This window comes from Vicugna pacos, chromosome 6 (assembly GCF_048564905.1).
Source record: "Vicugna pacos chromosome 6, VicPac4, whole genome shotgun sequence".
Classification (NCBI taxonomy): domain Eukaryota; kingdom Metazoa; phylum Chordata; class Mammalia; order Artiodactyla; family Camelidae; genus Vicugna; species Vicugna pacos.
The window spans coordinates 69,010,515-69,027,611 of NC_132992.1; the positions used below are offsets into that span (position 1 = coordinate 69,010,515).

General features: G+C 42.6%; 1 protein-coding gene and 1 long non-coding RNA gene across 18 annotated transcripts in view; one reads left to right on the forward strand and one right to left on the reverse strand.

Annotated features, from left to right (window-relative positions):
• The window catches only part of SIPA1L1 (signal induced proliferation associated 1 like 1), a 339,090-nt gene extending 323,015 nt beyond the window's left edge, over positions 1-16,075 (forward strand). For 10 of the 14 annotated variants that reach the window (XM_072963345.1, XM_072963338.1, XM_072963349.1 and 7 more), the window contains 4 exons: positions 10,812-10,958; positions 12,384-12,498; positions 14,954-15,038; positions 15,696-16,075. In XM_072963345.1, the coding sequence (XP_072819446.1) occupies positions 10,812-10,958; positions 12,384-12,498; positions 14,954-15,038; positions 15,696-15,839 (491 nt within the window). In that variant the 3' untranslated portion in view covers positions 15,840-16,075. Of the gene's footprint in view, positions 1-10,811; positions 10,959-12,383; positions 12,499-14,953; positions 15,039-15,482; positions 15,584-15,695 lie in introns of those variants that run through there. The other 4 variants (XM_072963348.1, XM_072963351.1, XM_072963352.1 and 1 more) reach the window with 3 other exon arrangements.
• The window catches only part of LOC116280999 (uncharacterized), a 29,612-nt gene extending 13,165 nt beyond the window's left edge, over positions 1-16,447 (reverse strand). The window contains exons 1-5 of one of the 4 annotated variants that reach the window (XR_012073731.1): positions 16,407-16,447; positions 15,717-16,000; positions 15,481-15,572; positions 14,048-14,345; positions 13,858-13,966 (exon numbers count right to left, since the gene is read on the reverse strand). This is a non-coding gene — a long non-coding RNA (uncharacterized lncRNA). Of the gene's footprint in view, positions 1-13,857; positions 13,967-14,047; positions 14,346-15,480; positions 15,573-15,716; positions 16,001-16,311 lie in introns of all 4 variants that reach the window. The other 3 variants (XR_012073730.1, XR_012073733.1, XR_012073732.1) reach the window with 3 other exon arrangements.
• Between the last annotated feature and the right edge of the window lie 650 nt (positions 16,448-17,097).

Sequence of the window (17,097 nt, forward strand, 5' to 3'; positions counted from 1 at the left end):
ACCACTCAGTTTGCTCAGAGAATGAGAATTAGAGGAAGTGCTGAGTGCGTGCTCAGATTATCCAGGCTCACCAGCCCTCCCTCATTCAGCCTCTCACCTGTAATCTCAGATCATGGGGAATATAGACCTTGAACCTCGCCAGACCATGAGAGTCATCTAGGATGCTGGTTTCTGTTTTTTTTAAATAAGGTAAAACTGACATACAACATTATATTAGTTTCAGGTGTACAACATAATGGTTAGATATTTGTATATACTGTGAAATGATATGAGTCTAGTTAACATCCATCACCATACGTAGTGTAAGAGTTTTTATTCTGATGAGAATGTTTAAGATCTACTTTTATAGTAGTTTTTTCAAATATGCAAAACAGTGTTGTTAACTATAGTTTCCATGCTATACATTTTATCCTCATGACTTACTTGTTTTATAACAAGTCATATTGTTGGCAATTTGTCCTTTTAACTCCCTTCACTAATTTCGACTACCCTCACCCTGTACTTGTGACAACCACCAATCTATTGTCTTTGCCTAAGAGCTCAATTTTTTTTTTAAGATTTCACAAGAAGTGTGATAGGTCATGCAGTTTTTGTCTTTTCTCTGACTTTTTCAATTAGCATAATGCCCTTAAGGTCCATCCATGTTGTTTCAAATGGCAGGATTTCATTTTTATGGCTGAATAAATTCCCATTGTGTGTGTGTGTGTCTATATACACACGCACACGCGTGCACACATTTTCTTTATCCATTCATCCATTAGTGGACACCTAGGTGGCTTCCATGTCTTGGCTATTGTATATAATACTGCAATGAACATGGGATGCATATATTTTTTTCAAGTAAGTGTTTTTGATTTCCTTGGTTAAATACTAAGTAGAATTGCTGGATCATGTGGTAACTCTGTTTTTATTTTTTTTGAGGAACGGCCATACTGTTTTCCATAGTGGTTACACCAGTGTACATTCTCACCAGCCATGCACAAGGGCTCTCTTTCCTCCATAGTCTCACCAACAATTGTTACTTCTTGTCTTTTTTATAATAGCCATTGAACAGGCATGAGGTGACATCTCAGTAGGGTTTTGATTTGCATTTCCTGGCTGATTAGTGATGTTGAGCGTCTTTTCATATACCTGTGGCTCTCTGTATGTCTTTGGGAAAATGTCTATTCAAATCTTCTACCTGTTTTTCATTCAGATTGTTTGCTTTTTTGCTGTCAAGCTGTATGAGTTATTTGTATGTATTTTGAATACTAACCCCCATCAGATACATAATTTGCAAACATTTTCTCCCACTTGGTAGGTGGCCTTTTCTTTTTTTTAATGGTTCCCCTTGCCGTGCAGAAAGCAGCCTTATAGTTTGATGTAGTCACACTTGTTTAGTTCTCGTTTTGTTGCCTTTGCTTTTGGTGTTAAATCCAAAAAAAAAAAAAAAATCATCGCCAAGACTTCTGTCAAAGAACTTGCCACCTTTGTTTTCTTCTAGGAGTTTTATGGTTTCAGGTCTTACATTCAAGCCTTTAAGTCATTATGAGTTAGCTTTTGTGTAAGCTATAAAATAGTGGTCCAGTTTTGCATGTGGTTTTCCAGTTTTCCCAGTGCCATTTATTGAAGAGACTGTCTTTTCCTCATTGTATATTCGTGCCTCCTTTGTCCATAAATTAATTGACTGCATATGTGGATTTCTGGGCTTTCTATTCTGTTCCATTGATTTATCTGTCTGTTTTGATGCCAGTACAAACTATTTTACTGTGGCCCTGTAATAAAATTTGAAATCGGGAAGTGTGATGCCTCCAGCTTTTAGATTCTTTTTCAAGACTGGTTTGGCTCTTCAGGGCCTCTTGTGGTTCCATACAAATTTGAGGATTGCTGTTTTTCTATGAAAAATGCCATTGAGATTTTGACAGGGATTGATGGATATGTAGATTGCTTTGGGCAGTATGGACATTTTAACAATATTCTTCTAACCCATGAGCATTGAATATCTTCATTTATATCTTCTTCAGTTTCTGTCATTAGTGTCTTATACTGTTTAGTGTACAGGTCTTTTACCACCTCGATTAAATTTATTCTGAGGCATTTTACTATTTTTGATGCAACTGTATATGAGATTTCTTTCTTAATATCTGCTTTTGATAGTTATTGGCACATAGAAATGCAGCAGGTTTTTGTATATTGATTTTGTGTCCTACAACTTTCCTGAGTTCTTTGACTAGTTCTAAGAATTTTTTGGTGGAGTCTTTAGGGTTTTCTATAAATAATGTTATCTGCAAATAGTGACAGTTTTATTCCATCTTTCCTAGATGCCTCTTATGTCTTTTTCTTGCCTAATTGTCTGGGCTAGGACTTCCAATACTATGTTGAATAAAAGTGATAAGAGTAGGCATCCTCGTCTTGCTCCTGATCTTAAAGGAAAAGCTTTCAGCTTTCTAAAGTTGAGTATGATGTTAGCTATGGGCTTGTCATATTTGGCCTTTATTATGCTGAGGTATGTTCCCTCTATACTCACTTTGTTGAGAGTTTTTTTTTTTAACATTTTTTATTGATTTATAATCATTTTACAATGTTGTGTCAAATTCCAGTGTACAGCACAATTTTTCAGTCATTCATGGACATATACACACTCATTGTCACATTTTTTTCTCTGTGATTTATCATAACATTTTGCGTATATTTCCCTGTGCTATACAGTGTAATCTTGTTTATCTATTCTACAATTTTGAAATCCCAGTCTATCCCTTCCCACCCTCTACCCCCCTGGTAACCACAAGTCTGTATTCTCTGTCCATGAGTCTTTAGATTCCACATATGAGCGATGTCATATGGTATTTTTCTTTCTCTTTCTGGCTTACTTCACTTAGAATGACATTCTCTAGGAGCATCCATGTTGCTGCAAATGGCATTATGTTGTCGGTTTTTATGGCTGAGTAGTATTCCATTGTATAAATATACCACCTCTTCTTTATCCAGTCACCTATTGATGGACATTTAGGCTGTTTCCATGTTTTGGCTATTGTAAATAGTGCTGCTATGAACATTGGAGTGCAGGTGTCATCCTGAAGTAGATTTCCTTCAGGATACAAGCCCAGGAGTGGGATTCCTGGGTCATATGGGACGTCTATTCCTAGTCTTTTGAGGAATCTCCACACTGTTTTCCATAGTGGCTGCACCAAACTGCATTCCCACCAGCAGTGTAGGAGGGTTCCCCTTTCTCCACAGCCTCTCCAGCATTTGTCATTTGTGGATTTTTGAATGACGGCCATTCTGACTGGTGTGAGGTGATACCTCATTGTAGTTTTGATTTGCATTTCTCTGATAATTAGTGATATTGAGCATTTTTTCATGTGCTTTTTGATCATTTGTATGTCTTCCTTGGAGAATTGCTTGTTTAGGTCTTCTGCCCATTTTTGGATTGGGTTGTTCATTTTTTTCTTATTGAGTCGTATGAGCTGCTTATATATTCTGGAGATCAAGCCTTTGTCGGTTTCACTTGCAAAAATTTTCTCCCATTCCGTAGGTTTTCTTCTTGTTTTATTTCTGATTTCCTTTGCTCTGCAGAAGCTTGTAAGTTTCATTAGGTCCCATTTGTTTATTCTTGCTTTTATTTCTTCTAGGAGAAAGTTTTTGAAATGTATGTCAGATAATGTTTTGCCTATGTTTTCCTCTAGGAGGTTTATTGTATCTTGTCTTATGTTTAAGTCTTTAATCCATTTTGAGTTGATTTTTGTATATGGTGTAAGGGTGTGTTCTAGCTTCATTGTTTTACATGCTGCTGTCCAGTTTTCCCAACACCATTTGCTGAAGAGACTGTCTTTATTCCATTGTATATTCTTGCCTCCTTTGTCGAAGATCAGTTGACCAAAGGTTTGTGGGTTCATTTCTGGGCTCTCTATTCTGTTCCATTGTTCCATATGTCTGTTTTGGTACCAATACCATGCTGTCTTGATGACTGTAGCTCTATAGTATTGTCTGAAGTCTGGGAGAGTTATTCCTCCAGCCTCTTTCTTTCTCTTCAGTAATGCTTTAGCAATTCTAGGTCTTTGATGGTTCCATATAAATTTTATTATGATTTGTTCTAGTTCTGTGAAATATGTCCTGGGTAATTGGATAGGGATTGCATTAAATCTGTAGATTGCCTTGGGCAGTGTGACCATTTTAACAATATTGATTCTTCCAATCCAAGAGCATGGAATATCTTTCCATTTTTTAAAGTCTTCTTTCATTTCCTTCAATGGTTTATAGTTTTCTGTGTATAATTCTTTCACCTCCTTGGTTAGATTTATTCCCAGATATTTTATTACTTTGGGTGCTATTTTAAAGGGGTGTTGAGAGTTTTTAATCATAAATGGATGTTGAAAATGTAAAATGCTTTTTCTGCATCTATTGAGATGATAATACGATTTTTAGCTTTCATTTTGTTAATATGGTGAGTAACATTACCTAACTATCCTTGCATCCCTGTAATAAAACCCATTTGAACATGGTGTATGATCCTCTTAACGTATTGTTGAATTTGGTTTTCTAATATTTTGCTGAGGAGTTTTGTATCTATGTTGATTGGGGATATTGTCCTATAACTTTTTCTTGTGGTGTCCTTGTCTGGTTTCCATATCAAGATAATGCTGGCCTTATTAAATGAGTTTGGAAGTGTTCCATCCTCTTCTGTTTTTTTGGAAGAGTTTGAGAAGGAATGGTATTAATTCTTCTTGGAATGTTTTTTGGAATTCATCAGTAAAGCTGTCTGGGTTCCTGACTTTTGTTTGTTGGGAGGTTTGTGGTTACTGATTCAATGTCCTTATTAGTAATTGGTTTGTTCAGATTTCCTATTTCTTCATGATTCAGTCTTGGTAGGTTGTGTGTTCCATTTCCTCTAGGTTGTCCAATTTGTTGGCAATCTCTGATGATCCTTTGTATTTCTGGGGTATCACATGTAACATCTCCTCTTTCATTTCTGATTTTGAGTCCTCTGTTTTTTCTTTCTGAGTATAGCTAACGTTTGTCGATTTTGTTTATCTTTTCAAAGAACCAGCTCTTAATTTCATCGGTCTTTTTTAAATTATCTTTTTAGTCTTGATTTCACTTATTTTACTCTGATCTTTGTTATTTTCTTCCTTCTACTAACTGTGGGCTTTATTCTTCTTTTCCTAGTTCCTTGAGATGTAAAATTTGGTTGTTTGAGATCTTTCTTGTTTCTTGATGTAGACATTCATTGCTATGAACTTCCCTCTTAGAACTGCTTTTGCTGCATCCCATAATTTGGTGTGTTATATTTCCATTTTCATTTGTCTCAAAGTATTTTTTTTTAATTTCTCTTCTGATTTCTTCTTAGACCCATTGGTTGTTCAGTAGCATGTTGTTTAATCTCCACCTATTTGTGAATTTTCCAGTTTTCCCCTGTAATTAATTGCTAGTACATACCATTGTGGTCAGAAAAGATGTTTCATGTGATTGCACTCTTCTTAAATTTACTAAGACTTGTAGCCTAAGATACGGTCTGTCCTGGAGAATATTCCATGTGCACTTGAGAAGAACAAGTATTCTTTTGCTTTGTAATGGACTGTTTTATGTATGTTTGTTAAGTTCATCTGGTATAACATGTCATTTAAGGCCATTGTTTCCCTACTTAGTTTCTGTCTGGATGACCTATCATTTGTTGAAAGTGGTGTATTAAAGTCCCCTATTATTATTGTATTTCTGTCTATTCTTTTAGGTCTTTTAACGTTTGCTTTATATAATTAGCTGCTCCTATGTTGCGTGCATAAACATTTACAAATGTTATATCCTCTTGTTGAATGATTCCTTTATCATTATGTCATGATCTTCTTTGTCTTAAAGTCTGTTTCATCTAAGTATAGCTACCCCAACTTTCTTTTGGTTTCCATTTGCATGGAATATCTTTTTCCATCCCTTTCAGCCTGTATGTGTTCTTACTTGTGAAGTGAGTCTCTTAAAGGCAACAATTAGATAGAGCTGGATATTTTATCTGTTTAGCCACTCTATGTCTTTTAATTGAAGAATTTTTCTTTTATATTTCAGGTAATTGTTGATGGTTATGTACTTTTATTACCATTTTATTAATTGTTTTCTGGCTGTTTCGTAGTTCCTGTGTTCCTTTCTTCTTTTACTGTCTTCCTGTGTGGTTTGATGACTTTCTTTAGGGGTGTGCTTTGACTTCTTTATCTTTTGTGTATCTACCATAGAATTTTGCTTTGTGGTTAGCATGAGGCTTACTTAAGACAATTTATAACAGTGTATTTCAAGTTGATAACAACTTAAGTTTGAACATATTCTAAAGCTCTAATTTTTGCTCTCCCCCCGTTTTATGTTTTTATGTCACATTTTACACCTTTTTATCTTGTGTATCCCTTAACTAACTGTTGTAGTTAGGGTTATTTTTACTACTTTTGTCTTTTAACCTTCATACTAGCTTTATGAGTGGTTAACCCACCACCTTTACTATATACTTACTTTTTCCAGTGAGATTTATACTTTCATATGTTTTCTTGTTACTAATTAGCATTCTTTCTCTCTGCTTAAAAAAGACCCTTTAGCATTTCTTGTAAGGCTGGGGACTAGTGTGAACTCTTAGCTTTTTTGCTTGTCTGGAATTCAATTCTGAATGACAGCTTTGCAAGGTAGAGTGTTTTTTGTTGGCAATTTTTTTTTCCCCCTTTACCACTTTGAATATCTCATGCCATTCCCTTCTGAAAGTTTCTACTGAAAAATGTGCTGGTAGTCTAGTGGGGGTGAGTTCCCTTTCACATAACAAGTTGTTTTTCTCTTGCTGCTTTTAAGATTCTCTCCTCCTAACTTTTCACATTTTTACTTGTCATATGTTCTGGTGTGGATCTCTTTGGATTCATCGTTTTGGAGCACTCTGGACTCCCTGGATCTGGATATCTGTTTCTTTTTGCAGGTTAGGCAAGTTTTCAGTCATTCAAACAAGTTTTTTGCCCTCTTCTCTCTCCTTCTGGGGCCCCTATAATGTGAATGTTGGTCCACTTGATGTTGCCCCATAAGTCCCTGGAGCTATCTTCACTGTTTCTCAATCTTTTTTCTTCTTGCTGCTCTGACTGGGAAAGTTCCCTGTGTTTGACTTTACTGATTCTTTCTTCTGCTCCATCTAGTCTGCTGTTTAAACCCTTTAGTGTATTTTTCAGTCCACTTATTGTATACTTCACTTTGTGACTTCTGTTTGGTACTTTCTTGTATGTTCTGTGTCTTTGTTGAAGTTCTCATTGTGTCCATCCATTCTTCTCCTGAGCTTGGTGAGTGTCTTTAGGACCATCATTTTGACCTCTTCATCAGGTAGGTTACTTACCTTCATTTCACTGAGGATTGTTCCTGAGGTTTTTCTTGTTTTCTCATTTGGGACATTTTCCTTTGTTTCTCTGTCTTCCTTGACTCTCTCTGTTGGTTTCTGTGCATTAGATAAAACAGCCATCTCTCCTAGTCTTGAGGAGTCACCTCATGTAGAAGATGAACCTTATCTTTCTACCCTGCCCAAGCTCCTGGTTGTCTCTCAAACCTTTGTGATTGTCCAAGCAGCCTATTTTATATTCATTAGCCTCCTGTAGTTGAGGATTTGACAAAACCTGTCAGTGTCTCCAAGGGGAGGATCTCAGTCAGCACCTAGATTCAGGCTGATTAGAAACCAGAACCTCAGGCAGCAGCTGTTAAAGTATGCAAAACTGTACAGTCCTGTGGAACCACAAGGATAAGCACTCTAGGACAAGCAAATAGGTCTTCTTCCCTAGAAAGATGGGAGTTGCAGTGGGGGGGTTCTGTCTGCTGTCTAGCAGCTCCCCAGGGGTACAAGTTCTGTGGGACCCAGGAACATAAGCCCCCCTTGGCCTTCCGAGCCAGGTGACTGAGGGGCAGCCCCTATGGAGCAGCCACAAAACTCGGGCACCTGATGTGTGTAAAAGCTCTCCTTTGGGCTACTTGTTGAAAATACAGATTTTCAGGTGGGGAAGGGTATAGGTCAGTGGTAGAGCACATGCTTAGCATGCATGAGGTCCTGGGTTCAATCCCCAGTACCTCCATTTAAAAATAAATAAATCTAATTACCTCTCCCCCCATTTCCTACCCCCCAAAAATGCAGATTTCCAGGCTTCACCTAAGACCTGCTGAATTTGAATATAAAAGTGTGGTGTGGGAATTAGTATTTTTACCAGCTACTGTTAGGATTGGGCAAATTTGGCTAACACTAGATTAGTTTCATTATTTATTATTTTATTATTACATATTATTAGTTTAATTGTATCTACTGGCTCTCCCGAGCCACGCCATTTGTTCTGCCTTTCCCCAGATGTGAGAATATTACCTGTGGTGTCAGCCACTCATCTGTTGACTCATGCACTCATTCATTCATTCATGCACTGAGTAAGTGGGTATTATTTTAGAAAAAGGCTTATTGATGAGCATCTCCATGTTTTTCCCTTTGATTCATAAATGCCTGATTTCCTCAATGACCTTACTAGATCCCAGTGTTATTAAGGGCCATAGTGGGGGCCTGTGGATTTTGTTTTTTCTTCCTTGTCTCTCTGTCCAGCTCCATTCCAGGGTTCTGCACCTGCCCTCCCCACTGTAGCCCAGCACAGCAGATACTTATTATGAAACCTGTGTTCCCGCTTGTTTTTCATAAGTACGGCTGCAACGCCACTTCCCTCTTGTGCTTTATCCTTTGGTGAATTCTGCTAGAGCTTTCCCTCCCTCAGTGTCCATTGATACCCCATTTCCTTCCTTCTGCGGCTGCTTTGGGTCAGTACTGTCTCCAGCTCTCCTGCTTGCATAGTCTGCTTTCTTCCCGCATCATTCCTGAGCTCTCAACTCCCTCTCATGACTGTTCGTCCCTCAACTCCATCCTGCTCCCCGACATAGCCCCTCCCTCCCCTTGTCACCCTCGGCAGACATCACTCAAGGATCACCCCGCCTCCTCCCTCCTCACATCCAACTGCAGCTCGAATCTGGCTTTTCTTTGCTCTGAGAGGTCACCCTCCAGGAACCAAAGTTGGCACATGAAATGACTGCTTTTTACCACCCAGACTCTAGACACCGCCTCCTAAGAGTGACCTAAATGGTAACCACCCCTCCTCCCCCTGCCTTGGGACCGCTCTTCCCTCAAGTCCATCCCTCCTACAACTTCCTGCCTACCTCCAATGCTGCTTTCATGTCCCTTTTTTAACCTTTGTAGCGATAATAGCAAACCTTCCGTGAAGGCCTGTCTGCATGTGCTGCGTTACAGTAGACCCTGCCTCCTCGAAGCTCACACACTAAGAGAACGGCCTTGAAATCTGCCTCCCGCCCGCGGTCTCTGTCCAGCCGAGGGAGCCTGGGCTGGAAGGCCTGGCGCTGAGGAAGGGAAGGAACGGGTGCCCCCTCTCGGAGCAGCCTCCCATCACCTCTTCTTGCTTTCCTGAGAGTCGGCAGCAGCCGCAGTGCCCCCACACCCCGAACTGGCCGATCCTTGCTGGGCTGATCCCTCCGCCTTGGTCTTGTGGGCGTGGCCACCCCATAGGTGTCTCAGGAATGCGCGACTTCTTTCTTTCCCAAATAGAAATTTGAGCCCCAGGGATAAAAGGGCTGAAGGGTTGTGAGTGACACACAGAATTGTCTGTTCCTGCTATTCATCCTTGGTGGGAGCAAGTTTAAATAGAACTGAGCCTTTACTATCAGGCAATATCTGTTGGTTTCCATTTACTCAAAATTGTGCTAATTTTAAGCACATTAGTAACTAGCAGCTGTGCTTCAGAGTGGTTCTTTGTGTAATTTGAAAGGAAAACAAGCACTAAGTATACTCTGGTTTACAGGCTGTCATCATTGGCAACTCCTCACAAACAGGTATTTCTGGAGTTGCTTATAGATTTTTAACTGAGAGCTTCACTCTTGGCTGTTTGCGTGGATTCTGCGGGCGGCGCATCTCAAGGAGGCGCACGTTCTGCCCTCATTTCCACCCCAGCTTCTGCCGCGTTGAGAGCATCTTCATTTCATGAGCTCCCTTTCCCGCCCTTCTCTGCCGGTATCAGCCTGAGCCGTAGCAGCACACCTCCGCTGCACAGAGTGGCTCGTTGCACCTGCTCCTCCCGTGCCCAGCCTAGGCAAAGAGGAGTTGTTACTATAGTTTAATACTTGTATTTTTTTTTTAATTGCCACCTTAGAAGGGGCTTGGGATGTTGGGCTGCTGGAAACCAAAACTGATGCCGAGAGTTGCTTATTGTGTCCTTTGGAAGGAGAAGGATGCTGACACCAGTTAACCTGTGTTACTCCACTGGGTGACCCAGCCCTCACTCTCACGTGCTCGGATTTGGTTCTCACACCACCCTGGATACACCCAACTGGAGAAACCAGTGGGCCATCCCTGGGATATAGGACAGATGTGGGCCATGGATGGGTCTGTCCCTCCCCAGTCCCAGGGGTGCTGGGAGTCCACAGGGAGGGCAGTCAGATCCCAGGGTCCAATGCAGGTAAAAATAAGCTTTAGTATCCCCTCCCACAGGCATCCACGAGCCTCCCTGGTTTGGCTGCAAAACCCAGCTCTCTGTGAAGTCATCCCCTTCATAACTTTTCCGTGACTCCCATCACTAGAAATGGGACAGTGGGAGTTATTAAAAAAAAAAAAAATGAGGACTGGAGGAAGCCAGTTCCTAGTTCCACTCAGCTTTAGAATGGCCACTAATGGCCTGTTAGACTAGAAACTGATTCCAGGTAACGAATAACTTACAGATCTATCGTGGCAAACAGGAAATGTGTAAAATTTTGAGTGGTTCTGCTGCAGGCATGAGACGTCTCTTATTCCTTGTCCCTTCCTGCAGGAGAGTTCTCAGCCTCAGACAGCTCACTCACTGATGTCCAGGAGACCCGGAGGCCACCCATGCCCGACCCCGGCCTGATGCCGCTGCCCGACGCTGCTGCAGATTTGGACTGGTCCAACCTAGTGGATGCCGCCAAGGCCTATGAGGGTGAGTCCGCTGACCATCCAGGCTGGGCCACGCTGAGGTCGTGGGCAGTGTGAGCTGCTCTGGACATACTGACAGCTCTGGACACACTGACAGCACATGCATTTCACCAGCACAGCCAGAAACCAGGTGAGCTGACAGTTCTCGAGCACGTGGTAGGACCCATGCTGTTGGATTTAATCAGGTGGAACCTGGTGTTTCCTCACATAGGAGTTCATAATTCGGATGCCTCCCCTCCCTCCACGTGGGATGGGCAGAGCGCAGAGGAATCCCAGCTATCACTTGACTGAAAACACAGGTCCAGAGAGAGTTTTTCATCATGTGTTTTCATCATTGCCAAATGCACAGCTGGATGTGTTAGGATGCTTGTCCTGCTGGGCCCAGCCCCAGTCCCCACAAACGTCAGGTCTTCCCTCCGCCCCCTCACTCATCTCTCCCGGGCGTGGTAGCGCGCTTTCTGTCTGCAGTGCTCCTGGTCAGCCCACTGGCTCTGTGCTTGTGTTAAGCCAGTGGTCTTTAAATGCGGGCCCTTAGACTAGTACGGACATGCTCTGCTGAAATACAAAAAACTAGAAGTAATGCTTTTCTGTGCTGACACAAGGTTGTCACGTATCTTTTTTTTTTTTTTTAATATACTGACTCTACAATTGTCATTCCAAAATTTTTTTGGTGCTAAATAATGTTCTTTGTAAAATGATGATGCTAGTAAATGATTGGTTTTTGAGGTTTTGTTCTATTGCCCTTGCTTGGAAAAATGAAAGTTGCTATTCTGTCAAGCTCCAATTTTCAGAGGAAGTTGACTAGGCCATGGAATTCAAAAGTCAGGCAACCACAGAGCGGTGAACAGTGAGTCCCCATTTTAGCTGATGACAGGTCCCCAGCACTCACTTGATTGTAAATTTCAACGTGTTGGTCACTCTCCTTCATATAAAATCAGTTTTGTTTTCTTAGTGGGAAATTTTTTTGATTTTGTTCCTTAGCTCCAGCTTGAAGTTGGTGTGGCTCTAGGTTAAAGCCCATCAAGGTGGCCAGGCGCCTCGTGGAGCACACCCTTCACAAAGCCTCACTCAGCTGCATACTAGGTCTTTAATGCATTGCATGGCGTCACTGAGTGGAAAGCCTTGGTCTGGAAGTTTGGCACAAGTTTTGTTCCCAGGGAAGCATTGAATAGAATGCTACTTTGATGAGTAAGGGAAAAGCAGGAATAGAAATTGATTCAAAACAATTATTTTTAAAAAAGAAATTACAAGGCTACTATCCTCTTCCAGGTAAAACATGTTGTCCTGGGAGGGTTGGGAGATAAGGTTTCCGATGCGTTCCTCCCTGTCGATTAGAGTTGACTGTCCATTAGGCCGTTGCTTGGCTTCTGATAGAGAGGGCCCGGGCTGTGTCTCCAGAATTCTGAATGGTTTTTTCTCCCTTTTCCAGTCCAGAGAGCCTCGTTCTTTGCTGCTAGTGATGAAAACCATCGCCCTCTGAGTGCTGCATCCAACAGTGACCAGCTTGAGGACCAGGCTCTGGCCCAGATGAAGTCTTACAGCAGGTCAGTCACCACTCTTCACCTCGCGTCATCTCCACGGGTGACAGCCGGCGTGGGGGAGAGGCGATGGGGCCACATGGGTTCCCTGAATGAAGCTCAGCCCTAGGGTGCCAGACACTCACCTTGTAGTTACAGATACTGTAAACACTGTTAAATTGTTCTTGATGACTTAAAGTCATAATTATGACAATTCATGACTATTTAATGCCATAATACGTTTTATGTCTTGAGGGTCTATTAGGTAATCTAAGAGAAATCATTTGCGGTAAATAAGAACCAGACTCAAGGACTAAACGTGTCGGAGTCTGAGCTTAAGCCTCTTCCCCAGCTGTCAGTCCTGCTTGTAAACGTGCCTGCGTCTCCCTCTGTTCTGCTTCAGACCTACGTTCGAACTGAGTCCCCAGGAGAAGCATTAAGATCTCCTTCAGCTGTTGTTTTACTTATTTTACATAGAAGTATGAACGGTGACCTTAACTATGGAGAGGCTGGCTGTCCCATTTCCCCCTCAGTTTCAGATGGTGAAGTTGTTAGGTAAATGGGTGATGCTATTATATATTAGCGCATCCCAGCAGTCAGCTGTGGACACATAGTGAGCACTCCTCAATGCAGAATCATGTCCATTTGAAATCTCTTCTTTAAAAACCTTTCGAGAATGACTAAGAATCCAGGTAGCTATAAAACTTGGTCAGAAACAGCCACTAAACAGGAAGAGTGAGGCTGGAATGGAGTGCGCAGATAACCCGAGGAAGACGTCTTAGGCAAGTCTGCAAGGAACCCTCTTCACGGAGAAAGCGTGAGAGTCATGGGTTGTTTGTTACGAGTGTAGCAGTCTGACACGGCCTTCATCCTGCCACTAGGACTGCTGAGGAAGGAAAGTGGTGGGTAGTCTGGCTGTCGAGAACTTTAAAAAAGTCGGTGGGGAGAGCCCCAAATGTAGCTTTTTAGGGTGAAGAGAAGCCTGAGTGAGCAGGGACTGTTCTCCTGAGAAGGGATTATGAAACAGTCCTTAAATCTTTGTAGAATCATAAGATGAGGATGGGGTCTTTTCTTTGTTCAGTGTGGGTGAGCCAATACAGACGGAGTTAAACCTGTTTGTAAAGGTTATCAGTGCCCACACAGACACGCAATCCATTTTGCAAGTCTTCAGAAGCCAAGCTGGCCTGCTGAGAGTTAGGGACAGTGGACTCAGTGGCTTGTGAAGGACAGCCCTGCCCTACCCTCCCCCGGCTCCGCCCCACTTCAGTATTTCTGTTCAGCACCAGCCTGATTCTGTCACACGTTTAGCCTTCAACCCATGCGGATCTGACCCGCTAGTGAGGTCGTGGATTGTGGCTGACCACTTCCCTTTTAAAATCTACTCACTGTCAGCGTTTAATTGGTTGTCCTGTCTTAGAGTTTCGAGGTCATGATCGTTCCCTTCTACTTACAGCCTGTGTGTCACACTCCATGCCCCTGTGGGCTGGCTGTGGATCTGAAATTAGAAGACAGCCACACAGCTTCCTGTAGGTCAGGAATTCTAGCTTGAACTTCTGATTTTTAAAGTAAAGAATACCTTTTATTTCATGATGCCAAAAATTCCAAGTCACTGCCTCTTCCCCTTTGACCTCTGGAAAAAGGAAGCTGCATATAATCCCAATGGGAGCCTTGAGATTTTTGGTCTTTTGACTCTGAGGAACTCACTCACCGGGAAATTTTCCGAGGCTTGAATTCAAGTGGAGGAGTGCAGAGGAAAGGAGTTGAGAGAGTCTTCAGCCCCGGCCCAGCTGAGTCACCTGTCCGGCCAGCGGCATGGCCTTCTCATCCATTACGTCCCCTTCCATTCAGTGCTCCCTAGCCTAGCCTTTTTAGCACTTAAATGGGAGAAAACGAGCAGATAAGAAAATTGTGGGCCTTAGTGTTTGCTCATCATAATAGAAAAGCATTTAAGACATTAAGGTTGGACTGACAAGCTTCTGAAAGATGTAGTCTTATCTTTAAAATACTTAGATATTTAAACTAGCCTAAGTTAAAAGACTTGGGCATGATAAATTAGCTGCCACTGGATGAGTAGTCACAGACTTGACTTACCTGGATCGCCCCAACCCTTCCCCGACCTGACACGCTCACACAGAGGAGTAGCTCTCCTTAAAGTGACTCCTTTCACTGTTTGACAGTGGTGTCTGCCAGAAAGTCCCTCGCATGCCGCCAAAGAGCCCTTGTTCACTTAGTGTCCTATATTCTTTGGTCACAGAGATGCAGCATCTTTGACAAAATCAAAGCAATCTTTGATTGGCTGTAATTCACACTTATATTACCTTTCGTTAAGATTGCCATTTTTAAAAAACGTGCATTGGGGCACCATGCTGAGTCATTTGACATTGCAAACAGTTTTATAAATATAGCTGGCTCTGAAACAAATGCCAGACAAACCCAGCCGTGGAGGCTCCTGACAACCTGGTCTCTTATTTCTTGTTCCCAGCAGTAAAGATTCCTCTCCCACTCTGGCTTCTAAAGTGGACCAGCTGGAAGGGATGCTGAAGATGCTTCGAGAAGATCTAAAGAAGGTAAACACACATTCTCAAAGCGGGTTGCCCAGTGCTTGCAAGCTGCCCTTAAACCTCGAGAGCCCTTGGTCTCTAGTGTTAGTGGAGTAAGTTGTGGGCGTTTTCTTGCTACACACGCCTTTGGGGGCGGGTGGGCTTGGGGCCTGGTTCCACTGACACAGAGTGCAAGACGGCCTTCATTGTACACGTACAGAAGAAGCGTTCCCTTTTTCGGCGAAAGCCTTTAAACCTCCGCCAGCCCCCTCTGAGCCCTCTCCCGGCCTCCCCACCCCTCGTATCAGCGGTCCACAGCCCAGACCCACATGTCCTCATTGTTATCCAGGCGAGATACTGTTTTGTTTCTTAAACAATCGTCTAAAAAGTAACAATCGTCTAAAAAGTAAGGCAGCCCTTATTCCTTATTATTTAACAAAGACATTAAACTGCGCAGTCATGTACTTACAGTCCAAAATAAACCTGTGGTGGATCTCTCTGGACGTCCTGCTCCTGGGGTGAGAGCATCTTAAAACGCCCAGGGCCGGCCCACGTAGACACCTGTTTAGTGGAATGAAGAGGAGAAATAAGGGTCAAGTGCAGAGAGAGCCCCAGCCACTCCTCCCAGCGGCTGGGCAAGGCGGGCCCCCTCCGAGTCCCTCTCTGCCCTGCTCTCCCTCCCAGGAGAAAGAGGACAAGGCCCACCTCCAGGCAGAAGTTGAGCACTTGCGGGAGGACAACCTGAGGCTGCAGGAGGAGTCCCAGAATGCCTCCGACAAGCTGAAGAAGTTCACAGAGTGGGTCTTCAACACCATAGACATGAGCTAGGCCAGGACGGGGGGCCGCGGGGGCGCCCTCTCTGGCAAGGTCTTGTAGCCCCCAAGTTCCGCCGCTGAAGGCATTCTCAGAGCTCCCCACCTAGCTCCTGACTTGGCCCCTTTTCGGGGAGTGCACAACACAACAACTGCAGATCAACAATCATTGTCTGCCTTTTGTAGAAAAGAAAAAGAAAAAAAAGGTAAATAAAAATTTTAAAAAGTAAAATAAAAGTTTAACTGCTAAAATGTGAATGTCTTTATTTTTTTGCACAATATCTTTATCTGTTATGTATTTAAAAAGAAACTGGGCCTAGGACCAGGGTCTCTCCCACCCCAGCCCATCTGCCTCTATTTCCATCAGCTCTTTCTTTTATCTATTTCAGGTAACCCAAGCTTTCCCCTTGTTATCCTGACAAATGTCATTGTTCCTAGGAAAATAAAGTTTTTAAAAACTGTTTATTTGGGGAGGGGGATTTCCTTACCTTCGTTCTTGAAACACCTGTGAAGGGAGGTGGTTTCAGACAACGCCTACCTCCTTTGAATGGCTTGTGCATGAGCTAGTGATGTTTGTACTTACCTTACAGAGATCAACAGAGTCGGGGTTAGTTAACAATAGCAAATCAGTGAACCAGAGAGAGGCGGAGACGAGCCTGCGGGCCACGCCCTTTTTCTGTCCTGCATTGTGACATCACTACGTCATCCTTCCCCCGAGGGAGATGGTCCCAGGGGCTGTGTGCTCCTCAGAGCTGGCGCCCTTTTTGTTTGGCTTGAGTCCCTCTAAATTGGAATCAGCCTTTCTATAGCTTCCTGGCTCCCAACAGTAATCGGTTTCAATTCCTCCAAACTAAAAATCTTATGACTTGTATGCATTTTGGTCAAAAGTGTAGTTCTTGGAGATTTTTTTTTTAAAGATAACAAGTGGCAAAACTGTATTTTTAGCTCGCTCAAAATGATCACATTAATAAAGTAATAAATCCTTTCTCTCCAGAGCAAGACTTCACCAGTATTTGTAACTAGGAAAAGTGAATGTTAAATTGTGAACTTTTAATACTTAATTAGGAGCAATGACTGTGATAATGGAATGGGCTTTTGAGACCTGCATGTCCCGGTGTGCAATTTCAGCCCAGCATTTTCTGCATCCCTGTGCGCCGTCCACAGGGTTCTGCTGCAGAAATGATTGATGTGCTGTTTTTCCCATCTAGTAATGCAGCTGCTTTGGGTCCCTGGCCATTGTTCCAAGGCTCGCAGTCCCACGCAGCACAGAGACA